The sequence below is a fragment of the Thamnophis elegans genome, chromosome 16 (assembly GCF_009769535.1).
Source record: "Thamnophis elegans isolate rThaEle1 chromosome 16, rThaEle1.pri, whole genome shotgun sequence".
In the NCBI taxonomy this organism is placed as follows: Eukaryota; Metazoa; Chordata; class Lepidosauria; order Squamata; family Colubridae; genus Thamnophis; species Thamnophis elegans.
Window position 1 is genome coordinate 27,518,661 of NC_045556.1, and position 27,234 is coordinate 27,545,894.

At 44.5% G+C, this 27,234-nt stretch overlaps 1 protein-coding gene across 1 annotated transcript; it reads right to left on the bottom strand.

Annotated features, from left to right (window-relative positions):
- Positions 1 to 3,558: 3,558 nt before the first annotated feature.
- On the bottom strand, positions 3,559 to 7,632 carry LOC116519581 (ficolin-1-like). Its single transcript, XM_032233531.1, has 6 exons — positions 7,511 to 7,632; positions 7,159 to 7,380; positions 4,974 to 5,101; positions 4,544 to 4,673; positions 4,209 to 4,343; positions 3,559 to 4,070 (listed from the first exon to the last, which is right to left on the bottom strand). The coding sequence occupies exons 1-6, from the start codon at positions 7,599 to 7,601 to the stop codon at positions 3,820 to 3,822; spliced, it is 957 nt and encodes a 318-aa protein (XP_032089422.1). The 5' UTR covers positions 7,602 to 7,632; the 3' UTR covers positions 3,559 to 3,819.
- Between the last annotated feature and the right edge of the window lie 19,602 nt (positions 7,633 to 27,234).

The following is a 27,234-nucleotide window of genomic DNA, read 5'->3' on the forward strand; positions in this document are numbered from 1 at the left end:
AGTGGGGAAAAAGACACTGGAGACATGGAGACTGCTTGGAAAGATGGTTTATTGGTGGACAGGATCACCTGGCTTGAGTCCTGAACAGAAAAAGGGGTCTTCCTGCAGTAATCTGAGATCCGGCTCCAGCTGACAGTATGCATGGAATGCACTTCCCCCCATTCATTCCACATGACAAAACCGAGCCTTGACATCAGATTAAGCGAAACCTGGCTCAAAAACAGTGACTGTGAGAGGGACCTTGGAGCAGCATTCCAGTATTTGAGGGGCTGCCACAAAGAAGAGGGGGGTCATTTATTTCCAGATCTCAAGAAAATGGATGGACACCAATAGTGGGATTCAACCCACCGAACAACCGGTTTACCGAAAATGTGAGTGGCTTCCGCCACGCGGTGAGGGTTGACTTCCGGGCCCTGCTCCACTCCATCTCTGCTCTCCGGGGCAGCGGCTGCTGCTGTTGCTGGGAGAGAGAGTGTCTGTTGTACATTTAGCAGCTGTCAGCCACCACATTCTGTACTGTGTGTTTTCTGGATGGGATTTAGAGGAAAGCGGTGGCTCACAGCTGCTAAACTGCACAACAGACACTCTCTCTCCCAGCAAGAGGCAGCAGTGAAGAGAAGCAGCCACTGACCGGAGACTAGTTCCCCAACCCAGCGGAGGTGGGCATTGGGCGGGGAGCGGGTGCGAGCAGGTGGCAAGCAGGCAGAGGCTCCAGGCAAGGCCAGAGGCCAGGAATACCTTGTCCCTAGGCCCCAACCCAAGGAGAAGGGTGACTGGGTGGCAGGCTTACTTTTGGTGAGCAGAGTGGGTGAGGGGTGGGGGTGGGCGGGCTTAGCTCATGGTCGTTTTTACCGTTCTCTGACCTTCGCAAAATCATAGCAACTGGTTTGGGCAAACCAGTCTGACCAGTTGAATTTCACCGCTGGAATTAAGGAGAAACTTCCTAGCAGTGAGAAACAATCAACCAGTGAACAGGTTCCTCCAGAAGTTGTGAATGCTTCATCACTGGAAGTTTTAAGAAAACACTGACAGCCACCTATTTGAAATGGTAGAGGGTCTCCTGCTTGAATCAGGGGGTTGGACTACATAAACATAGAAACAGCATTGCAACCCTACTCAAAATTAAGAAATCAATTCTGCTAATTAGAAACATGTATTTTAAAAAAAACATAAGAACGCTGACAAGAAATTCTTTCTCTCTATCTACATTTCAAAAACTCCTTCCCTGGCCTAATCCTGTTAAGAACAAGCAGAGATTCAACCTAGAAATAAGGAGGAATTTTCTGATAGTGAGAACAATCAATCAATGGAACAGAAGTCGTGGGAGCTTCATCACTGGAGACTTTCATGAAGAAACTGGACTGCCCTCTGTCAGAAATGGGGTAGGGTCTCCTGCTTGGGTTGGGTAGTGGTTGGACTAGATGACCTACAAGGTTTCTTTCAAGTTCTGTTAATCCATATGATCTGTAAATTTCTATTGTTTCTGTGCTGACTACATTCCTGCGGTTTTGTTATTGCAACTAAGTACTTGACTGTTAAATGGTTCTTGGTTGTCTGCCCAGGCCAGAGCTATTAACTGAAGGGAAAGGAAAACCTCTCTTGCACTTTAAGCCTGAGTTTTAAAGGGACTTGAATTTTTCTGCTGAGAAAATGGCTATGTGCTCATTCTTTTTCTTTTCCTGTCCTTTAGTTAATTACAAATGAGCAGGGACTCCTGGCTGGTTTCGACCAGCAGGGAGATAACACGAGGCTGGCTCCAGATGATTATGAACGTGTCTTTGCAGGAGGGATCTTTCCCGCAACCTTTGAAGGAAGCGGTGGTGAGACCACTCCTCAAGAAGCCTTCTCTGGACCCAGCTATTCTTAAGAACTATCGTCCCGGTCTCCAACCTCCCTTTTCTGGGGAAGGTTGTTGAGAAGGTGGTGGCCCTTCAACTCTGATGGTCCTTGGATGAAGCAGATTATCTAGATTCCTTTCAGTCTGGTTTCAGGCCTGGATATTGCAACCGAAACCACCTTGGTCGCACTGACCAATGATCTCTGGCGGGCCAGGGATAGAGGACATTCCTCTATCCTGGTGCTCCTTGACCTCTCAGCGGCCTTCGATACCATCGACCATGGTATCCTTCTGCGACAGCTGGAAGAGGTGGGAGTGGGAGGCACTGTTCTATGGTGGTTCTCTCTTACCTCTCCGACAGTCGCAGTCGGTGTTGGTTGGAGGGCAAAGGTCGACCCCTAGGCCCCTTAAATATGGTGGTGCCACAGGGTTCGGTTCTTGTCCCCTTCCTATTTAATATCTACATGAAGCCACTGGGTGAGATCATTCATCGGCACGTGATTAAATACCATCAATGTGGGACGATACACAGATGTATCTCTCCGCCCCGTGCCAGCTCAGTGTAGCGGTGGACGTGATGTGCCAGTGCCTGGAAGCTGTCAGGATCTGGATGGGAGTGAACAAACTTGCACTCAATCCTGAACAAGACTGAGTGGCTGTGGTGCTGCCCCCCAAGGACAGTCAGATAGTCCATCCCTAATCTGGGGGGTGAAAATTTATACCCCTCAGAGAGGGTCCGCAACTTGGGGGTCCTCCTGGATTCGCAGCTGACATTAGAACACCACCTGTCGCCCGGTGACCGGGGGGGGCTTTCCCAGGTTCGCCTGGTGCACCAGTTGCAGCCCTATTTGGATCGGGAGGCACTTCAAACGGTCCACTCACGCCCTCGTCACCTCAGACTTGACTACTGTATTCGCTCTACATGGGGCTGCCCCTGAAAAGTGTTCGGAGACTACAACTAGTCCAGAATGCAGCCGCGTGAGCGATACTGGATGTACCAAGATACACCCACGTTACACCTATCCTCCGCGAGCTGCACTGGCTTCCCATTGGTCTCCGAACGCGATTCAAGGTGCTGGTTATTACCTTTAAAGCCCTACATGGCCTTGGACCTGGATACCTGCGAGACTGCCTACTGCCGCATATCTCCCAATGGCTGATAAGATCGCACAGGGTGGGCCTTCTCCAGGTGCTGTCAACCAGACAATGTCGGCTGGTGGCACCCCGGGGGAGGGCCTTCTCTGTAGCCGCTCCGACCCTATGGAATGAACTACCCCCAGAGATCCGGACCCTGCCCACCCTCATGGCCTTCTGAAAGGCTATCAAAACCTGGCTATTCCCGCAGGCCTGGGGCTGTTGACCTCATGACTGAGGTCCAGCCCCGACTAGATTGGGTGTATAATGTGGTTTTTTAACTTTGTCTCCTCTGTTTTTTAATTCCTTATTTTTTAAAAGTTTACTTTCTGTAAGCCACCCGGAGTCCTTCGGGATTGGGTAGCCTATAAATTTATTAAATACTAATACTAAATCCTAGATGGGGTCATTTATTTATTTAATTTATTTGCACGCATCGGGCATGGAAATGACTCGGGCTCCCTTAAAACTTTAATACGTTAAATTATTAATGCGTATCTAAAACAATAAAATGGAAAACTACAGTAAAAACGGAAATATAAATTATTTATAGGAATAAAGCAAACTTGGAGACCTTTGGTTGGGTTGAAGATCCTATTTTTATTTATTTCATTAATATTCCTTGGCGGCCGAACTCCAGGGGAGCTGAAGGGGACGGGGAGAAATGGAAAAGGCACCTCCCCCAACCTGGCAAAAGCACCGAGTAGTTATTTAAAGACCATTTAATCATGTAAATTTTGTAAAATGCAAGCTCTGTCTCAAGGCAGCAAATCAAACGCAGAGGGGATGGACTAGATGCCCTTTGAAAACTCTCAGAAAGAAAAAGGCCCATCAGCTGAAAGAGCCACCTAAGACACAGGCCGGATTTTCATTTCGGAGCGCTTGTAGGAGTAGTACAGGCCTTTCCCAGAAGACCAGTTGATGCCGTCCCCGAGAGATTTGTGTTCTCCCAGCCAGTATCTCCCATTGAGGTTGGACTTGTGGCAGTCATTGTACCACCAGGCCCCTTGGTACTTCTCAGCACAGTTGAACATCTGGGGGTCCTGCTGTTTATCTCGGGTGGAGAAGAGCATGTTGTTTTGGAAGGACAGGGAGTCACCTAGGAGAAAGAGGGGGGGGATGCTTGCATTGAAGGCCAGCCCAGAACATCTCCAGGGAGGCCTTCATTGGCCTGACTGGCACTGCCCAATTCCAAGAGGCTCATGGAAAAGGATGCTGGACTTTGTCAGGGACTCACCTGCAGAGCCACCCATGAAGGCTCCCAGAGTTAGCCGATACCAGTCGGACTCTGCCGCCACCTGGAAGGACGCATATTTGGCAAAGACATGCTTGTTGTCTAATTCAATCAGGTCGACACGCAATTCATTCTTTCCTAGGAGGAAGAAAACAGCCGTTTGGTTCAGTTGGCACACTGCCCAGTCACCAAAACTCACAGCCCTGCAGGTATGTTTCTCTGCCTCCTCCATCCCCAGAGGAGACTGTGGGTCCCCTTGAGGCTCTTCCCAGCAAGAGCCCTACGCCCCTCTCCCCTGGCAGCAGGAGGGTTCAGGGCTACAAGGGGAAGCCCCTCACCCAGCGAGGTCAAGCAGTGAAGGTTGTCATTCCCCAGCCAGAATTCAGTCAGCTGGTTTCCAAATCCTCTCTTGTAGGCAGCCCAGTCACGGAAGAAGTCCACCGAGCCATCCAACCGCTTTTGGAAGACCTGAGAGGAAGAATCGGGACCTCTAACCTTCCAGCTCAGCAGGTCCCAAATCCTCCCCCTTCCCAAATTTTAGTGGTTCCCAGAACTGGCCTCCCAGGACTCCTTCAAACCGCCCATCCTTGCCTCAGGAAAGATTCAGTTTCAGGTTCATCCCATTCCTGGCAAGCAGCAAAGCTACAATCCTGGGTGTGTCACAGACACAACCCCTTCCCTAGGGAAGGCTCCCGCCAAGGCACAGCAGTCATAAACATTGTATGTCTTGCCTGCACATGGAAAAGAGATGCCCTCCACCACACTCACAATCCATCCGCCTCCATCGGTGTCCATGTCGCACAGCACCTTCAGGGGCTGGCAGTTTTGGGGGTAGATGGTGTACCAGCCGGTCAGGATCGTCCCTCTTTTCAAGAGTTCTTTGCAGTTTCGGGCACCTGGGCAGAAGGACACAAAGGCATAAGGAGTGGCATTCTTTTGACTGAGGTCTTTGGCAAAATGCCCTCCACCACTCTTAGTCCTGAAGGGCCAGCTCAATGGCTGCAGCCAGTTGGCAGGAGGCAGCCGGCCGGTTGAACAGACAAAGTTGCAGTTTGGGGTTGCAAGTTGGGAATGGGGGCTTAATATTGGATCACCCACCCCTCCACAAATGGTTATGGAGGAGTAATTTTTCTTTTAAGGATGAAACCCAGAGGTGGGTTGCTTCCGGTTCGGACTGGTTCAGGAGAATCGGTAATGGTAATTGGGTGTGGGTCATTAAACCAGTAGTGATGGTTGGCTGGCCACACCCCTGATCTGGCTAACTCCAACACTTGCCCTGCCTCGCCTTCGCCATGTGCATCCACACAACTGCCGCCTCCTGCATACACACAGGGAAGCAGCATTCGCGATAGCCTTGTTCCCCCCTCCCCACCGGCCACTGTCTCCTGAAGCTGCTGCCATTGCAGCCTGGCAAGCTTTGCATGCTGGAGAGAGTGGCAGCAGGAGTACAGGGCAGTGGCAGGAGAGGGCAGTGGGCTCAACTGCAGCCCATAGTAGCCGAGGAACTGCGTGGAGCCTCCCGCATCTTGTACCCCCCCCCCACTGGCTGCAGCCTGCTGCCCCGTCTGGTCAGCTGAGCAGCTGGGCAGGAAAGTGGCGAGCAAGCAGGCAAGCAGCTGGCACCAGCCTGGCCTCTGTTCAACATGGGCAGGGGCAGCCAGTGGTAAGGGAAACAAGCCCCGAGGTGCCCTGCCGGCACAAGCTCCTTGTGGAAGGTGAGGACACAGCAGTGGGGAAGGCTGGCTGTCCCCCAAGCCGGCTCTTGGAGGAAGGAGGCAGGGATGCCGCCCCAGGGCTCACATCCTTTACCACTCGCCGCTGCCCGCCCGCTCACCACTTTCCCAGGGAGGGCCTTGGGAGGCTTCACTGAGTAGTCCCAGAGCTGCGTCGATGCTTCCTCACTGGGAAACCCCACCCACTGCTTTGGCAAGGACCGAGCCTTTTTGGGAGCCTTGTGGCTCACCCTCGCCTCACCTGACCTCGCCTGGCTCCCTTCTGAAGTTAAGAAGTGGCAATTCACCCCCGAGATGCTGCAGAAGCCCAGGCTGGTGCCCTTTGTGTGGGCTTGGTGGCCAGAAGACCCTCGGCACCCATTCCTTCAAGCGGGGGTCCCTTTGTGGGGTCCGAACTGGCCACAGGGCGGGGGGGGCTCCGACCACCTCCTACCCGGGGGAACTGCCACATCCCGTTGCAGGCACCCAGGGTGGCCTCAACCCCCACCTCCCCACTGCCTCCAGCTCCGCTCAACCTCCCAACCACACCACCGATCTGGGAATTGTAACTGTTTCGGCCGGTGCTGGGGGAGGTGAGAAGGGGAGGGGGCACCTAATGGATGGAGACTCAGCCAGCTGTGCCCCAGGCTGCCTCTCGGGGGTCCCTTTCAGCCTAACTTCATGCCCCACTGAGCTTGTTGGGGGACTGAGCTGCACAATTCAGCCAGGGGCCCCTTTTGCTTCAGAGAACAGAGAAGCTGCCTGAGGCCCAATCCAAGGCAGCCCCCCCCACTGTTTCCCTTGGGGGCCAATTGCTCCTAGGCTGCCTTTCTTGCCTGAAACAGAAAAAGAAAAAGTAGGGTAGAATTCCTTCTTTTTAGGAGGGTGACTTGGGCTCAACCGGGGGTACCCAGCAGCTGAACCCCTTGTGGTCAGAACCTTCTGGTTACACCCTCTGCTGGGGGAGAATGGGTACCAAGGTCTCTCCCCAGGACTCTGTGGGGCTTCATAAGCCATTTTCAGGCAGCTCCCTTCACACCGGAACAGGCAGCTTAACCCAAGGAAATGCCCCCTTTGAGAAGGGGAGTTTCGACAGGTCGAGCACGCGGAAGCCACAGTTCCCTTCCCTCTTGTGCCAGTTCTTGTGCAGTCTCCTTTCGTGGCACCTTCCTTCTGCCTTGTGACCAGACGATTTATTTTTTCCAGAAGGGGTTAGGTTCACCCTCTGTCCACAGACCCACCTTTGGCTCCTGGAATGCCAGGGAGCCCCCTTGGCCCTTGTGGTCCTGGAACGCCAGGGAGCCCCCGTGGCCCTTGTGGTCCTGGAACGCCAGGGAGCCACCATGGCCCTTGTGGTTCTGGAACACGAGGGGGGGGCCATTGCCGTTGTGGTCCTGACAAGCTCCGACTCTCCCGCACAACGGCTATTGCCTCATTGCCATCCAAATCCAGTGCCTTAAGTCCTGCAAAGGAAGGAAAAACATTTGGAAGAAAGAAAAATGCTTTTTTTGAGCTAAGCTAAATTTCCCACCTCTGAAGGCTGGAAGAAGGTCGTTGTCCCTCTTCCTCAGAGCCAACCTGCCTGATACTCACCTGGGACGGAGGACTCCTGTGACCCTGGATGGATTGCGATCATCATGGAGAACAGGAGGAGGAGACCCACTTGCTCTCCAGCTCTCCTCATGGTGCCCACTGGACGCTGACTGCAGCCTGTCCTGGATCTTCTGCTTTTATTTGGCCGATCTGCTCTTGTCCCTTTCACTTTTAAGTGGGGGAATTTGGGGAAATTCCCCAAATACCACCAATTGCTTCCTTATTGATCAAAACACACCTCTGTTAGTTAAACAGCACATGGAGAACTCTTCATTGTAGAGGGAGGATTACTGCATTTCCTTTCCAGGAAAGCCACCCTCAATCATGCCAATTTGGTCAGTTAGAAAAACAAGCCTCTTGAATCCATTGTTAATGAAAGTAGACTTTACCAAAGCCAAGTGGTTAGAAGATAAGCAAACCCAGATCTGGGATTTTCATCGGCAAAGCTTATGGTTACCTTTTCCCATGTTCCCACCTTCCACCCTGGTTATCTTTAATGTCCAATTGGATTCTTAAAAATTGCATGGGTGAAGGTCCCTGACTTTGGAGGGTGGATGGTTCTGCATTCCAGTGTGATCTTGGAACTGTTGGCAGTTGCACAATGCATAGTTTTGATTTATCTCATGCTAGTCCAATGGTCAAAATTATGCCAATGTCAGGTCCCCATAGATCAGGACTCTGCGATTCTGGTGGGAGGGGTAACTTGGTAACATCTTATGGCTTGTTCCTAGCTTTTGTCTTTCCTTTTACTTTGATGTTCCTTCCTGGGAATGGGAGAGGGGTGGATCCAGGTGGGTCCGTCTGTTTTGTCTCAGACCCAGAGAGATGAGTATGCAGTGCCTGAGAACAACTCCTTATTGCCGTCTCAGCTCGAGGTTGTCACAACAACTGCACACCTAGAGGTTGCCTTGCTTTGGACTGGACAGTGGGGAGGGGTTCCTACAACTTTTAACCTAACGATTTTATGTGGGAACTTCAGATCCTGCCTATTCTCCTTGCTATCACTATCTCCTAATAAAGGTTCCGTTTGAAATGTTGCCTGTTTCAAGAATTGGCCAAGTATGTTTAGACACACGAGATATTTCTCTTTGGTTCATATACTCTCAATAAGGAGGGAATGGGAATTTTGCAGTATCCTTCCCATGCACACAAAGCCATGCCATGCGCACAAAGCCATGCCCACAGAACCGGTAGTAAAAAAAATTGAATCCCACCACTGGGAGGTACTACATCACCTATCTCCTGTTTATAACACAGTCCTATCAGCAGTTCCAAGAAGGTTCTGCACCCATTTGCACTATCCAGGTGACCCTGAGGACACAGATAAATCTCCAAGTGGCCTCAATGACTCTCAAAAAGATTACGAATGACCAGATTACTGCAAGGAATATAAACCTCCATCATTCAGTCAGAACTGAAGAAGCTTCTTAGATGAGAAGCAAAATGTCTTCAAGGAAAAACCAAGAAAGTTGCCTCTTGAAGAAGTACCTTTGTGACAACCCTGACCTGGAGGACTGAGAATCCCCATAGATATTTCAGAACTGAAGGTCAAATGTCCCTTTTGTTCTGCTAAGGCATGCCAGGTGCTTTGGAAACGGTTGTTTTGTTTCTCCAGTGTACAGATCTGTACAATGGCTGACTACATTGGACTACGTATCTCATGTTGCTCAGTTTGTGGCCAGGAAGACTAGTGCCAGGCCTGGAATCCATCTTTTACAATCGGCATTCAGGCCTGCCACATTTTCTACTGTGGGAAACTGGGAGGGGGGTATGGGAGATGTATAGTCATAATAATAATATTACTTTCTCAGGGAGTCAAGGACATTTTGCCCCTGCACCTGGAGTGGCGTGACTGGGAGGCATCTCGGCTTGGAACGGTCCCTGAGTGGGCCATGGGGTGGGCATGTGGGTGCTGGGCAGGAGCTTGAACTTTCTTTTGGGTGAGGGAAACCTGGAAACTTTTAGATTCTAATAAAGTGGAGCTTTGAGGAAACTCAAGCCTCGGCGTCTTCTTTCGTTGTGGGTGTTTCCTGGAACTCTGACAGCTAGACTGCTTTTCTTAACATTTTCCCATGTCAGTTTGGTGTATTTGTCCACAGAGTTGATGTGTTTGACAAACTCTTCCATTTCCTGTGTTTTGATCTTGACCCAAGTATCATCCATATAGCGATAGCAGTGAGTGAGTGGAATTCCTGGGAAGGAGTCGAGGGCTTTGGGTTCTACTCCTTCCATGTAGAGATTGGCCACATGGGTGAACCCATGGCACAGCCATGTTTCTATCTGTCAAAACCTTCATTGTTTTTAAAATAGGCAGCGGTCAAGCAGATGTCCAGCATGGCACATATGTGGTCTGGGCTGAGGTTGGTTCTGTCACCTAAGGTGCTGTCTTGTAGCACTTTGTTTCTTCACTACCCTGTTTCCCTGAAAATAAGACCCCTTGTGATGGCAGGCCAGCCGTTCCCTGGATGGCAATTGGCGCATCAACCGATTTCTATCTCTGAGCAAGCATTGGGTCCCTGTTGGAGATCAAACGGACCCCAATTCTAGCAGTGGTGAAATTCAATTTTTTTAACTAAAAGTTCTGTGCGTGTGGCTTTGTAGGCATGGCAGGGGAAGGATACTGCAAAATCTCTATTCCCACTCTACTGTACAGTCAGCCAGAGGTAGCATTTGCCGGTTCTCCAAACTACTCAAAGTTTCCACTATGGTTCTCCGAACTATTCAAAATTTCTACTACTAGTTCTCTGAACTATTCAAAATTTCCACTACTAGTTCTCTGAACTATTCAAAATTTCCACTACTAGTTCTCCGAATTATTAAAAATTTCCACTACTGATTCTCCGAAGTATTCAAAATTTCCGCTACTGGTTCTCTGAACTATTCAAAATTTCCACTACTAGTTCTCCAAACTATTCAAAATTTTCAGAAGCTTTCGATAGTCTGATGGGAAGGCTAGGGGGGAATTTTGATTGGCAAATTGATAAGGTCTATAGTGTTAACTCCTGGCTTGCTAGACAGAAGCAACTTCCAAGGGACATTGTGGTTTACTTTACCACAAGAGACATGAGGAATATGATATTGCAAGAGTCCTATAAAAACAAGTTTCAAATTGGGGGTTAGGAAGTGACTGTTTTGAAAGAGATACCACCTCAAATGCTAAGATCTAGCATTTTTTAGTTGAAGAGCTTAAAAATTGTCAGCTACAGTTCAGATGGGATGCACCAGTCGGCCTAGTACTCATTTATCAGGGGCAAAGATACTGTCTTAATTCAGTATGGAAGGCCCGAGACTTTTACCATAATATCTTGAAGGCTGGACACCCCGCCCCACCTGGACCTAGAGAAAGAGAACAAGAAGGACAAGATAGACAGCAAACTACACAACTATCAACAAGGATGGATCATCTTTCTCTCTCAGAAGTACAAGGAGCTAAGGAACAAAGACAAACCTGTGTGATTACCAGACGAATGGACCAACAATTTAAAAAGCAACAATCACAACAAACATCTGTTACCGGTCAAGATGCTACAGGTACCAGCTTAGAAGCAGTGGGAGGAGCCAGACCAAAGGTTAAATTCCAGGATGTTCAGATGCCTCTAAAAAAGCTTCAGGGAGCCAAAGATGACAACTAAGTTCCTAACACGTCAATGGATTAAACTCTCCACAGAAAAAAAAAAAAAAGAAAATAAATCACTATCTTAAACAATTCAAGAATGATATAATTTGTTTGCAAGAAATTCACATTAGATCAACTGATCAAAAATATTTGATTAATACAAGACTTGGACAACATTTTATAGCTTCTGCTTCAGAGAAGAAAAATGGTATAGATATATATTTAAGGAAGGATATGAAAGCTGAATTAATCGAAGCAGATCCCCACGGAAGATACATCGCAATAGACTTGGTATTAGAAGGGAAAAGGACATTGCTACTGGGAATATATGCTCCCAATCAACAACAAAATGGATTTTATAGAAAGCTTCATGCCAAATTAGTACAGTGGGATTATAGGTCCTGCATACTATTGGGTGACTGGAACGGTGTTATGGACACTAAGAAAGATAAGAAGGCTTCTCGGCAAAATACTCAAATGCGAGTGAAACTGCCTAAATCCTTTTTCGATATGATGGATGATTTTGAACTGAGAGATATTTGGCAAGAAAGAAATGCAGAAGAATACGATTTTACCTTCTTTACTGATAGACATCAATCCTTTTCTAGAATTGATTTCATACTAACTACCAATGATTTGCTTTCTAGGGTAAGGAAGACAAAGATATGTGCCAGAGTTTTAGCAGATCATAATCCGGTTTGGATGGATTTGGGAGGGGTGACGCAAGCAAGAAGGTCTTGGAGATTGAATGAAAATTTATTTAGATATGAGAAATATATTAATGAATGTAAAAAATTGTTAACAGAATACTTTGTTTTTAATATGAATAAGGGTACATCTGTGGAAATTGTATGGGATGCAAGTAAAGCGTATATGAGAGGAGCTTTGATAAATCTAAATAGATTACATAGACGTAAACAAGGGGAAAATGAACAGAACTGGAAGATGAAATTAGGAAGAAAGAGCAAGAGTTAACTTTAAAACCAAGATATAAAGATTAAAGAAGCAATTACCTTATTAAAAGACCAATTTAATATGCTGATCTCAGACCAGGTAGCCACTAGTTTTTTTTCTGTTTAAATTATTTTATTTTCATTTTCATACACTCACATGTATACTGTACATAACCAACGCAATACAGAATTAAACAATAATTGCATCAATTCTTCTTGTCAACAATGCGCCAGAGAATAGAAACGCAATATAACTCTTCCGCTCTCCATACACCTCTTTCTTCCACCACCCTCCATCATTCCCCTCTACCCTACTTCCCCTCCCCCTCTACCACTCCTCTCCCCATATCCACTCCCCCCTTCCTTCTCACCTTTCCCTCCCACCCTCTCTCCCATCCCTCTCTGCCCATCTTTCTTCTTTCCCACTCCTCCGCTCCTTGGTGTATTTCCGCTACATATCAATATACTTGGCCTATCCTATTTTTAAAGAAAAGTTTAAAAAAAAGAATAGTATACCTGTGAAGTCACATTACATTGAGATCTAACACATCTTGTCTAACCTAATATAAATCCGTCCCTCACCCCCCCACCCCCCCGACCCCCCACATTCTTCCCCCCCGACTTCCCAGAACCCGTACACAGTATAGATTTTTAACAAACACAGTCTAAAATATATTGAGAAGAAAAGAATAAGAAATTAATAACATCTCTACATTGAGCTTAGCTCCTTCTTGCTAAGCTAGCTTTAAACAACTTAAATCATTCCTGGTCTTAAGCATAGGCTATCTGGAATTTCTTAGTCCCGTATTTATTTTGTATATAATCAATCCATTTTTTCCAGTCTCGTTTATGTCTCTCATTTGAGTGGTCTTTAAGATATGCAGATATTTTAGCCATCTCGGCTAAATTTGTGACTTTACATAGAAGCCAACTTTTTAGGATCTAAATGCCATTTATAGAACATCTTGTAAAAATTATCTCTCAGGTTTTGAGCTTGTGTAAATTTCACATTTCTTACCCAAATTCTTTCCCATGTATCCAACATTATGGGTTCTTCAATATTTTACCATACAATCTTTAACTAATTCTGTTTCCAAATCCATCTGTATTAATACATTATATATCCTCTTTATATGCATTAAACTTTGGTCTCTTATTTGTTTAAATAGATTATCCTCAACTTGGATAAAACCAATTTTTTTATCTATTTTCCACCTGTCCTGTAATTGCCCATATTGGAACCATGTTTGAACTGCCTTCTCCTCTTTCAATACCTCTAAGGATTTTAGTTGTAGTGCCCCCCTTTCCAAGATGAGGAGCTGTCTATAAGTAGTTCTATCCTGTTTTTGTGCTATATTCATATTTTCAATTGCATGTCTAGGAATTGCCCACATGGGTATCTTGTCATTTAGTTTATGTTGATATTTTTTCCAGACCCGCAGTAAAGCATTTCTTAAAATATGACATTTAAAATTTTTGTCCAGTTTTTTGTTGAATAGCAGGTATGTGTGCCAACCATATACCAGATCATATCCCTCAATATTCAATATTCTATCATTGGTTAAATCGATCCAATCACTAATTACAGATAATACCACTGCATCGTAATATAGTTTTAGGTTGGGTAGTTTCAAGCCTCCTCTCTCGCGTGCATCTTGCATTATTTTCAGCTTTACCCTCGGCTTTCTTTCCTGCCCATACAAATTTATTGATACCCTTCCGCCATTCTAAAAGATTCACATCTTTTTGAGTATAAGTAACATTTGGAAAAGAAATAAAAATTTTGGTAAGATGTTCATTTTCACTGCCGCTATTCTTACCCAGCAAAGATAAGTGCAATTTCTTCCATTTTTTCATCTCTATCTTTATACTATGCCAGAGTGGTTCATAATTATACTTATATAATTTCCCATTTGAGATTAAATATTAACTCCAAGATATTTGACCTTTTTGACTACCTCACATCCTAACATTCCTCCTAATTCTTCCTTTTGTTTAGTATTCATATTTATAGCTAATATTTTTGTTTTCCCTACGTTTATTTTAAAACCAGACACTTGACCATATTGATAACTCATATTCATTAAACCATATTGTATTCCTGCAGTTGTTCCAATATCATGACCAAATCATCATGCAAACCACACACTCTGTATTCTTGCTGCCTAATTTTAATTCCTTTTAAACCATACAAGCCCCGTATTTTATTCACAATACTTCCAAAGTTATAATAAACAATAGTGGGGACAAAGGACAGCCCTGTCTTGTACCTTTTCCAATTTGAAAAGAGTCTGTTAAGCTTCCATTGACTACGATTTGAGCTGTTTGCTATTGGTATATTGCTTTAATTGACTGTAAAAAAACTCCTATCTGCATTTTTTTTGCAATATCTTCAACAGAATTGCCAATTAACTCGATCAAAGGCTTTCTCATCATCCAAAAATATGAACGCAGCAGGAATTTGATTGTTCTTTCCAAGTATTCTAATGCATTAATAACTAACCTAACAGTACTTTTCATTTGTCTCCCTTGTATAAAACCTGTTTGGTCAGCGTGTATCAATTGTTGAATAACCCAGCATTAAACTATTTGCTAATATTTTAGTAAAATTTTGTAATCTACATTAAGTAAGAGATAGGTCTATAGTTTTGGGTTGAGTAGTATCTTGATCTTCTTTGGGTATCAAAGATATAAAAGCTGTCTTCCAAGATGGAGGCACCTTACCTTCGGTTTGAATCTTATTGAATAATTCTCTAAGAGGTTCTACCATTTCTAACTGTAAATTTTTATAGTAAGCGCTGTTCAATCCATCCGTACCTGGTGCCTTCCCTGACTTTAATTGCTTAATTACCTGCAAATTTTTCCCTGAGGTTATTGGTTTGATTCAATTTTTGCCTGTGCTCTTCTTTAAGGGTATTTTCTCTTCATCTAAATATTTGTCTATATCTAAACCATTAATTTTATCCCCCTTATACAACACGTAAAAGTTCCCGAAATTCGTTTTGAATCTCCTCCTGTTGAAACACCTCCTTCCATCTATAAGTCAATTTAGATATATTTTGAGATTTCCTTTTTTTTCCTAATCCGATAAGCTAACCATCTGCCAGGTTTATTTGCGTTGCAGAAAGTATGTGTTTTGCGTTATAACAAACTAGTAGCTACCTGGTCAGAGATCAACATATCAAATTGAGATTTTAATATGGCAATTGCTTCTTGACTTTTCGCCTGGATTCAGTGTAATTCCAACTCTTTCCTCTTAATTTCCTCTTCCAATTCTATTCGTTTTACCCCTTGTTTATGTCTATGTGCTTTATTTATATTATCAGTACTCCTCTCATATACGCTTGCTTGCATCCCATACAAATTCCTCGTGTACCTTTATTCATATTAAAAACAAAGTATTCAGTTAGCAATTTTTTACAATCATTGATATACTTTTCATATCTAAATAAGTTTTCATTCACTCCAAGACCTTCTTGCATGTACCACCCCTCCCAATTCCATCCAAACTGGGTTATGATCCAAAAGGACCCTAGCCACAATCTTTGTCTTCTTCACCCTAGAAAGCAAATCATTAGTGATTAGTATGAAATCAATCCTAGAAAGGATTGATGTCTATCAGAAAAAGAAGGTAAAATCATATTCCTCTGCCTTTATTCTTGCCAGATATCTCTCAGTTCAAAGTCATCCATCATGTCAAAAAAGATTTAGGTAACTTTGCTCGCAATTAGTATTTGGGCGAGAAATCTTCTTATCTCTCTTGGTATCTATAATGCATTCCAGTCACCAATAGTATACAAGACCTATAATCCACTGTATTAATTAGCATGAGATTTCTATAGAATCCATCTTGCTGTTGATTAGGAGCATAAATTCCCAGAAGCAATGTCTTTTTACCTTCTTAGGATTAGATCTAATGCGATGTATCTTCCATAGGGATCTGCTTCAATTAATTCAGCTTTCATATCTTTTTCTTAAGTATACAACTATACCATTTTTCTTTTCCATAGCAGAAGCTACAAACTGTTGACCAAGTTTGGGTTAATCAGCTATTTTGGATCAGTTGTATTTAATATGAGTTTTCTTGCAAACAAATTATATCATTCTTAAACTGTTTAAGATAGTGAAATATTTTCTTTCTGTGTCTGTGGAGAATTCAATCCATTGACATTCCATGTTAAAATCTTAGTTGTCATCTTTGGTTACCTGAAGCTTTTTTAGAGCCTCCTGCATGGCCTGTTTAACCTTAGGCCTAGCTCCTCCCACTGCTTCTGGACTTGTAGCTGTAGCTCCTTGATCGATGGCCGGTGATTGTTGAGGTTGTTGCCTTTTAGCTTGTTTCTCCATTCGTCTAGTAATCATACGGCTAGGTCTTTGTTCTATACACCTTGCACTTCTAGGAGAGAGAGATAATCCATCTTATCTGGTAGTTGTGTGGTTTGCTGTCTGTCCTGTCCTTCTTGTGCTCTTTCTCTGGGTCCAGATGGTGCAGGATGTCCAGCCTTCAACATATTATGGTAAAAATCTTGGGCTTTCCATACGGAGTTGAGATGATATCTTTGCCTATCAATGTAAGTATAATGCCAAATGGTGCTCCCATCTGTACTGAATCTGACGGTTTCTAAGTTCTTCAACTAAAAAAGCATAATCTCTCCTGGCTCTTAGCATTTGAGGTGGTATCTCTTTCAAAACAGTCAGGTCTTGACCCCAATTTAGAGCTTAGTGTTATAAGACTCTTGTAATATCATGTTTCTGAGCTCTCTTGTAGTGAATATATAACAATGTCTCGAGGGAGCTGCTTCTGCTTTGCAACCCAAGAGTTAACGCTGGTAAACTTTATCGATTTGCCAGTCAAACTTAGCCCCCGGTCTTCTCACCAGACAATCAAAGCTTCTGAAAGAATCTGTTTCAGGTTCTCCTGTTTTTCTTCACGCAACCCCCTTACTCTTAATGCCAGTTCCATTTTGCCTGTACTGTATCATAATAATTTCTTTTTCAGCATTTTCAACTTTTTGTTGCACCACCTCTGTTTTCGATGTCAAGTTGATATTAGCTTCATTAAGATCCTCTAGACTATCTTCAATTCCGGAAACAGTTCTGTCAGTACAGTTACAAGCCCCAGCATATCATCTCAAATTTTAACAACCCTGGCATCAATTTTATCATACAACTCCTCTTTAAGTTCTTTTATCTCCTCTTTTATCTCCTGTTTTATCTCCTCTTTAAAGTCTTTAAGTTTGTCTTCCACTTTAATTGTCTGGGTGTTGAGAGCCTCATTTAATTCCCTCAAGAAGAATTCTTTCGTTAGCAAATCTGCAGCAGGGGGCATGGAGAGCGGAGGCTGCGACTTTTGTGCTAGGTATTGGAGATGTGCTTCTGGGGGCTGAGGTGGGGGTTTCAAATTAGGATTTGGTTTTGAGGCCATTCCAAGTTTTATCTTCAAGCAATTAGTAACACTCTACTGGCCCACTGTACAGCTATGGAAAGAGGGTACTGAATCTCCCCCTTTATTTGAAGTTTTTCAGGCTCGGTAGGACTTTGCAAAAGGTTTCAGAAAATAAGCATTGTAACAAGACAGTTCAGCATATTCAACGCCATTTTAAGTGTCTCTAAATTAGCAAAATTAACGGAAGAAAGAAAGTCTTGTAAAAGTGAAACTAATTAGTAAGACTCTGCCGGCCGGCTGTGAGGCAGAGTAATAAATCACTCCTTTCCTTTGAAATTTAAAGCTCTGTAGAATTTAACCAAGGAGATTAAGAAAATAATCATTGTTACGAAGAATTCAGCAGGCTCGTCGCCATTTTAAATGCCTCTTTAAGTAGATAGATTACGGAAGAATATCTTGTAAAAAAATGAAGCTAGGATTTGGATAAACAATTAAAGTCCTCGCATACGAGCTCAGCTGTGTTAAAATCAAATAGTTCAAGCTTTGATCTGAGTGGGAGGATGCTTACTTCGTACTGCACAAGGCAGTTGGAGATTCCCAGCATGGATGCCGTTCTGCCTTCGGCTGGCCCCCCTCTCTCCGCAGACACAGAAGCTGCAAAAATCAAAGGCACTTGCACAGCAGAACTAATCTTCTTCCCTTCTTACCCGAAGAGTAAGAAACCTATTAGACGTCTGATAGACGATCATCTAAACAGATAACACGACCAGGAACTCGGGAGCAGCTATGTTAAGCTGTTTCCATCAGTAAGCCCCGCTCAGGAAGCACCGCCACTTGTTTGTTATATGCAAAACATAACACTTTCTGCAATGCAAATAAATCTGGTAGATGGTTAGCATATCAGATTAGGAAAAAACAAAAATCTCGCAACGTAGCCAAATTGCACTACAGAGGGAAAGAAGTGTATCAACAGGATGAGATTCAGAAGGTCTTCCATGAATTCTTTACAGCATTGTACAAGGGTGACAAAATTAAAGGTCTAGATATAGAGAGATACTTGGATAAAGAAAAAATACCCATAGTTAAAGAAGAGCAGAGGGAAAGATTGAATCAACCAATAACCTCGGGGGAAATTTTACAGGTAATTAAGCAGTTAAAGGCAGGGAAGGCACCAGGTACAGATGGCTTGACAGCGGCTTACTATAAAAATTTAAAGTTAGAAATGGTAGAACCTCTTAAAGAATTATTTAATAAGATTCAAATGGAAGGTAAGGTGCCTCCATCTTGGAAGACAGCTTTTATATCCCTGATACCCAAAGAAGACCAAGATATTAGTCAACCAAAAAATTACAGACCTATATCACTACTTAATGTAGATTATAAAATCTTTACTAAAATACTAGCAAATAGGTTAATGTTGGTTATTCAACAATTGATTCACAAACAGTTTTTATTCAAGGGAGACAAATGAGAAGTAATGTAAGATTTATTGTTAATGCACTAGAATATTTGGGAAAGAATAACCAAATTCCTGCTGTGCTCATATTTCTGGACGCTGAGAAAGCCTTTGATCGAGTTAACTGGCAATTCCTGTTGAAAAACACTGCAAAAATGCAAATAGGAGAACATTTCTTACAATCAGCAAAGCAATATATCAACAGCAAACAGCTCAAATTATAGTTAATGGAAGTTTAACAGAATCTTTTCAAATTGAAAAAGGTACAAGACAGGGTTGTCCCTTGTCCCCATTATTGTTTATTATAACTTTGGAAATATTGTTGAATAAAATACGGGGCTTGGAGGGCTTAAAGGGAATTAAGATTAGGCAGCAAGAATATAGAGTACGTGCTTTTGCAGATGATCTGGTTATAATATTAACCCAACCACAGGAATCTAGTAAGATCTTAATGAATATGATTAATCAATATGGTCAAGTGTCAGGATTTAAAATAAATCTAGGGAAAACAAAAATATTAGCTACAAATATGAATACTAAACAAAAGGAAGAACTAGAAGGAATGATAGGATGTGAAATAGTTAAAAAGGTCAAATATTTAGGATATTTCAACCTGAAATGGGAAGTTATATAATTATAATTATGAACCACTTTGGCATAGTATACTGATAGAGATGAAAACATGGGAGAAGTTACAGTTATCTTTGGTGGGAAGAATAGCAGTAGTGAAATGAATATTTACCTACATTTATATTTCTTTCCAAATGCTACCTATAGTTGAAAAAGATGTGAACCTGTTAGAATGGCAGAAAGGTATTAATAAATTTGTATGGGCAGGGAAGAAGCCAAGAGTAAAACTAAAAATAATGCAAGATGTGCGTGAGAGGGGAAGTTTGAAATTGCCCAATTTAAAACTATACTATGACGCAGTACCTTTATCTGTAATTAGTGATTGGACTAATTTAACAGATTATAGAATACTTAATATCGAGGGGCATGATCTGGTATATGGTTGGCATGCTTACCTGCTATATAACAAAAAAGTGGACAAGAATTTTAAAAGTCATATTTTAAGGAATGCTCTACTGTGGGTCTGGGAAAAATATCAATACAAATTAAATGATAAGATACCCATGTGGGCAATTCCTAGGCATGCAATAGAAAATATGAACATAGTATAAAAACAGGATATAATTGCTTACAGACAGCTTCTTGCCCTAGAAAGGGGTGTATTACAACTAAAATCCTTGGATGAATTAAAGAGGAAATCCAAACATGGTTCCAGTATGGGCAATTACAGGCTAGGTGGAAAACAGATCAAAAAATTGGCTTTATGCAAGTCGGGGATAATTTATTTAAACAAATAAGAGATCAAAACTTAATGCATATGACACTATATAATGTATTAATACAGATGGACTCCGAAACAGAATTAGTTAAAGACTGTATGATAAAGTGGGCTCAAAATATTGAAGAACCAATAATGTTGGATACATGGGAAAGGATTTGGGTAAGAAATGTAAAATTTACACAAGCCCAAAACTTGAGAGAAAACTTTTACAAGATGTTTTATAGATGGTATTTAGATCCCAAAAAGTTGGCTTCTATGTAACCGAACTTACAACCCAAATGCTGGAATTGTGATTCTGTCGATGCTACATATTTTCATATATGGTGGACTTGCAAAAAGGTTAAGGCATTTTGGATAAAAATATGGTGGATTATGCAAAATGTTCTTAAAAAAGGATAAAGTTTACCCTCAGTTATTTTTTGTTAGGTATAATTACTGATTGTACAGCTGTAGAGATTAATTTGATTTTGCACTTAATAACTGCAGCTAGATTATTGGTGGCGCAATACTGGAAGAAGGAAGATTTGCCTACAATTCAAGAATGGATATTGAAAGTCACAAATTTAGCCGAGATGGCTAAAATATCTGCATATGTTAAGGACTACTCAAACGAGAGAGATAAACGAGACTGGAAAAAATGGATCGATTATACTCAAAATAAATGTGGGACTAAGAAATTCCAGATAGCTTATGATTAAGATCAGGAATGATATAAATTGTTTAAAGTTAGCCTAGCAAGGAGGAGCTAAGTTCAATTTAAGATGTTATAAATTTTCTATTCTTTTTTTTCAAATATATTTTAGACTGTTTTTGTTAAAGATTTATACCGTGTATGGGTTCTGGGAAGTCAGGGGAGGGAAGGTTGGGGGTGGGGGTGGGGGGAAGGGTTGGAGAGAGGGAAGTATATTAGGCTTGACAAGGGGTGTTAGATTTTAAAGTAATATGATTGCACATGTATACTGTTTTCTCTTATTTCTTCTTTAAAACTAAGATATGTTAAGTATATTGATATGGAAGCATAAATACCATCAACATAGAATGGAGTTTGCTCAGAAGCTGAAATACACCAAGTGAATGAGAGGAAGAGTGAGAAGCAGAGGAGATAAGAAAGATAGGAAGAGAGGGATAGGAGAGAGGGTAAGGGGGGAAGATGATGAGAACTTTGCAACTTTAATAAAATTTGTATGCCGCCCACTCCCTAGGGACTCTGGGTGGCTCACAACAAAAGCAAAAACATAGAATATTAAAAATACAATTATTAAAAATAAAATCATCCATTCAATCATGTGGGGCTGGATTTTAATCAACAGCCCCAGGCCTGCCAGAACAGCCAGGTCTTGGTCGCTTTACGGAAGACCGGGAGAGTGGTAAGGGCCTGGATCTCTGCGGGTAGCTCGTTCCATAAGGTCAGCACAGCTACAGAGAAGGCCCTCCCTCAGGGGGCTGCCAGACGGTATTGTCCGGTCAACGGCACCTGGAGGAGGCCCAACCTGTATGATCTTATTGGTCATTGGGAGGTAAATGGCAGGAGGCAGTCTCTCAGGTAGCCAGGTCCAATACCATGTAGGGCTTTAAAAGTAACGACTAGCACCTTGAAGCGGGTCCAGAGACCAATGGGGAGCCAGTGCAGCTCGTGGAGGATAGGTGTAAGATGGGTGTATCTGGGTACACCCATTATCACTCACGCGGCTGCATTCTGGACCAACTGCAGTCTTCGAACACTCTTCAGGGTCAGCCCCATGTAGAGTGTGTTACAGTAATCCAGTCTTGAGGTGACGAGGGCATGAGTGACTATTCGAAGTGCCTCCCGGTCCAGATAGGGCCGCAACTGGTGCACCAGGCGAACCTGGGCAAAGGCCCCCCCTGGTTACAGCCAACAAGTGGTGTTCTAACGTCAGCTGTGGATCCAGGAGGACCACCAAATTGGTCCTCTCCGAGGGGTGTATAACTTCACCCCCCAGGCTAAGAGGTGGAATGTCTGGACCATCTTTGGGAGGCAACATCAATATCCACTCGGTCTTGTTCACTCCCATCCAGACCCTGACAGCCTCCAGGCACTGGCACATCACTTCTACTGCTTCGCTGAGTTGGCACAGGGCAGACAGATACAATTGAGTATCGTCCACATATTGATGATATTTAATCCCGTGCCGGCGTATGATCTCACCCAGCAGCTTCATGTAGATGTTAAATAGGAGGGGGGGACAGGACCGAGCCCTACGGCACCCCATATTTGAGGGGCCTAGGGGTCAATCTCTGTCCCCCAACCAACACCGACTGCGACCTGTCCGAGAGGTAGGAGGAGAACCACTTTAAGATGATGCCTCCCACTCCCACCTCATGTAACCATCGCAGAAGGATACCATGGTCGATGGTATCGAAGGCCACTGAGAGGTCAAGAAGCACTAGGATAGAGGAATGTCCTCTATCCCTGGCCCGCCAGAGATCATCGATCAGCGCGACCAAAGCAGTTTCGGTGCCGTAATCAGGCCTGAAACCCAACTGAAAGGGATCCAGATAATCTGTTTCATCCAGGTCCGTCGGAGTTGAAAGGCCACCACCTTCTCAACAACCTTCCCCATGAAGGGGAGGTTGGAGACTGGGCGATAGTTGTTCAAAATGGCTGGATCCAGGGAAGGTTTCTTAAGGAGGGGTCTCACCACTGCATCCTTTAGAGGATGCGGGAAGGATCCCTCCAGAAGAGAGGTGTTAACAATCCTCTGGAACCAGCCTCGTGTCACCTCCCTGCTTGTCGAGACCAGCCAGGAGGAACATGGGTCCAGTAAACAGGTGGAGGCACTCACCGCTCCCATGGCCTTGTCCACTTCCTCAGGAGCGACAAGTTGAAACTCGCTCCATAAAATCTGATCAGGACCTTCCCTCGGTGCCTCAGCTGGTACCGTCCAAGTGGAGTCCAGGTCCGTCCGGATCCGAGTGATTTTATCCAACAGAAACTGAACAAATTCCTCAGCTCTACCCTGTAAGGGTTCATCCGCATCCCTCCCTTTCAAGAGGGAGCGGGCTATCCTAAACAGGGCGGCTGGGCGCAATTCTGCGGATGCAATAAGAGCGGAAAAATGTGCACATTTTGCCTCCCGTATCGCCACTAGATAAGTCCTAATAAAGGCTCTTAATTGTGTTCAGTTGGATTCGGAGTTACTAGCCCTCCAACGTCGCTCTAGGCGTCTCTTTTGGCGCTTCATCTCCCGGAGTTCCTCGGTGAACCAAGGAGCCCTCCTGGATCCACTGCCGCTGAGAGGCCGTAAAGGTGCAATCTGGTTTAGAGCCTCCGCCACACTATATTCCAAGCAGCGACCAAGGACTCCACCGGACTGTGGGCCAGAGAGTCAGGTATCTCACCAAGTGCCATCTGAAATCCCATAGGGTCCATCAGGTGCCTGGGGCGGAACCACCTAATTGGTTCCCCCTCCCTACAGTGGGGGATTGGTTTCCAAAAGTCGAGCCTCAGTAGGAAGTGATCTGACCATGACAAGGGCAATGTCAGCAGCACTTCATTCAGTAATCAGGAAAGAAAACCACTGGACTCCATTTGTGTTGAAATCAAGTGTACTTTTACTAATCATAAATGAACAGTTGCAAAGCTAAGCTAAGTCTGGTTAATTAGGCATGAAAGCTAATATTATATTGTATAATTCATTCCCCTCCCCTTGGCATCCCTGTGCACAGTCAAATCATATTTCTCCCAAATGTCAGGTGTGAGATAACTTCGAAAGGCATCACCAGGATGGAATGCTGGACCGTTGGCTTTGGCGGGAACCATTCCTCCTCCACATGCGCAGTAAGGTGGTCAGTTCAGTGTCTCGCTGAAGAACAATGAGTCGAAGAGATGCAGGAACGTAAAGTTTCGCCCCAATCCAGGGCAACTCATCCCTCATAGTCCATTCATTCATGTGCTGCCGGAACCAATCATCATCAGGGACGGCTTTCTTCAGGTTGGAAAGAAAGTCCTGAGAAATCTCCACTTTAGAACATGCTTGATTCCTAGTAACAACTGGAGCAGCGAGGCTCGCCGTGGGAATGACAGGCTGGACCACACTGAGTTTAGAACAGTTGTACTGAGGAAGCCTGGATAAGGCATCAGCCATAAAATCCCCCCCCCCCCGGAATGCATTTCAGGGTGAAATTAAAATGATTGAAATGCTGAGCCCAGCGCATCTGTTTAGGAGAAAGTTTTCTGGGAGTCCTCACTGCTTCCAAATTCTTATGGTCAGTCCACACCTCGAACGGGTGTTTGGCACCTTCCAGAAAATGGCGCCAAGTGGCCAAAGCCCAACAAACAGCAAACGCTTCTTTCTCCCAAATGGCCCAACGTCTCTCCGTGTCAGTTAGTTTGCGAGAGGTGTACGCGCAGGGTTGTAAGTTACCTTGACTATTGGCTTGAAGCAATACGGCCCCCACAGCCACGTCACTGGCGTCAGCTTGAACCACAAAAGGTGCGTCCATGTCCGGGTGCTTGAGGACTGGTTCCTCTGCAAAAAGCCGCTTTAACTTCTCGAAGGCAGCTTGACATTCCTTGGTCCAATCCAACGGCTTGCTAGGCTTGGGTTTCGTCCCACCTTTGGACTAACTAAGGTTAGTTATGGGAAGAGCTATCTTAGCAAAAGAGGGAATGAACTGGCGATAGAAATTGGCAAAACCCAAAAATTTTTGCAATTGCCTGTGTGTACGAGGGGCCTCCCACTCAGTGACCGCTTTCACTTTAGCGGGGTCCATCTCAACATCCGCGTGGGAGATACGATAGCCCAGGTAGTCAACCTTCTCCTGATGGAATTCACACTTGGACAATTTAGCATAAAGCTCAGCGGCCCGAAGTTTCTTCAGCACGGTACAAACCAGCTTTACGTGTTCCTCACGTCTCTCCGTGTAAATTATTTAGCTGCATGAAGACCAAACGGCATTACACGAAATTGGAAACAATTTTCCAATTTCCCAAGGGGGCAGTTGAAAGCTGTTTTCCACTCGTCTCCCTCTTTAATAAGGACTCTATAGTACGCTTCCCTCAAGTCCAACTTAGTGAAAATTCGGCCCTTCCCCAATTGGGCCAGCATGTCCTTCATCAGTGGCAATGGATAGAGATTTTGAGATGATATCCCATTCAGGTTTTTAAAATTAACACACAAACGAAGGGAGCCATCTTTCTTCTCCCTGAATAACACAGGAGCCGCCACCTTGGGTCTTGCCAGTTCAATAAACCCCCTTTCCAAATTCTTATCGATGAATCTTCTCATTTCCTCCATTTCCCTAGGGGACATCGAATATATTTGGGGTTTTGGAAGCTTCACCCCCGGTAAAATATCAATGGTGCAATCAGTGGGTCTGTGGGGGGGGGGTAGTTTATCAGAAGATTTTTCACTAAACACACCCCTAAGATCTCAATATTCCTTTGGTATTTTCTCCTCCCCTTCGATTCTCTCCTGCCCCCTGGCTGCCAATGTGGGCTAGTATCAACAGGATCTGGAGTCTCAACCTCCCATACAGGGGGTATGTTAGTGCGAATACATAACCACCCCTTTCTCCAGTTAATGCGAGGGTTCCACTTACGAAGCCAGGGGAGTCCCAAAATAAGGGGCCGGTCCATGCCCGGTGCCACATTAAAAGTTATTAATTCTTGATGGGTCCCCATTGTCATCTCTATGGGCTCAGTAGAAAAATGAGCAGGGCCACCTCCTGCAATAGAACCATCAATCTGGCAAAAAACAATAGGGGTTTTCAAAGTCCTCAATTTTAAGCCAAGTTTCTCCACCATCTGAGGACTTATCATACAGTGAGAACAGCCAGAATCGAGGAGAGCTAAAAGTTTCTCAGTTGCGCCAGAAGATGGCACTCTCAGTTCAATTGGTATAAGCCTGGGGCCCCTTCTGGAACTTACCCAGTGATGAGACTGCTCCTCATCCGATTCGTCAGACGAGCTGGAGCTAACGCCTCCCTCCTCCTCTGGCTGGAGATGCTGGGGAACATTTTCAGCAGCGAACGCAGCTTCCCTCTTCTTGCCCAGGGCCCTTATTGCTCTTCCCTCCTTCCAGGGAGGGGGTGGGTCAGTCTGAGCCCATTTTACGTGGCAATTCACGGCACGATGGCCTTCCTTTCTACAGCGAAAGCAAGTGAAAGGCTTGGTTTTGCCTGTGAAGCCCCCTCTTCCCTCATTCCTGGGGCGTTTTTTTGGAGGTTGCTGGGGGGGATTTCTCCACCTCTCCCTCCTTCATGCATTGAAGCCTGGCTAAATCCAACTCAACATCTGCCGCGTGTTCATACCAAGCAGTTACATGGCGGGGAATGTGTCTGTTTATGCACTGTTGGTATATTTTTTCATTCAATCCCTCAGCAAACTGATCCAGCAAAGCGTCTTCTGGCCACCCCCTCATATAGGCTGACAACTGTTGAAATTCCTGGACATAATCTGGCACCAATTTATTTCCCTGCTTCAGAGCCATAAATTTCAGGCGCCCGCGTCTCTCGGTCAATGGATCATCAAACCTCCTTTTCATGGCTGCCATAAAGTCATTAAAATTCCTCAGGAGAGGGGAATTGCATTTGTGTAGGCCAACTATCCATTCGGCTGCCTTATTCTCTAAGGACAACAACACTATCCTCACTTTCATTTCATCTGTTTCTAAATCAGGTCCATAGACTTCCATATAATTCCAGACCTGAATTATAAAAAGCCCAAGACTTTTAGGGTCTTCATCATATTTTACGGTTAAGGGAGAGACTTTTGCCATTCAGCGTTGCCTGGGGGCCCCCCTTGTTCTTTGAGCGGCCCTAGCTGGAGGGGGGGAGGCTGGTTCTGGGTTTTCTTGCACTCAACCCCCCTCGGCTTCTTCACTCTCCCTTAACTATGCATTGAGTACCTTTGCTCAAGATCTTCAGCCGGCTCCCTTTCCACTGTTCTCTCATGGCTTCTGCGTTCAGTCCAAGCTTCTTCGAGGAGCCTCATGGTGTGG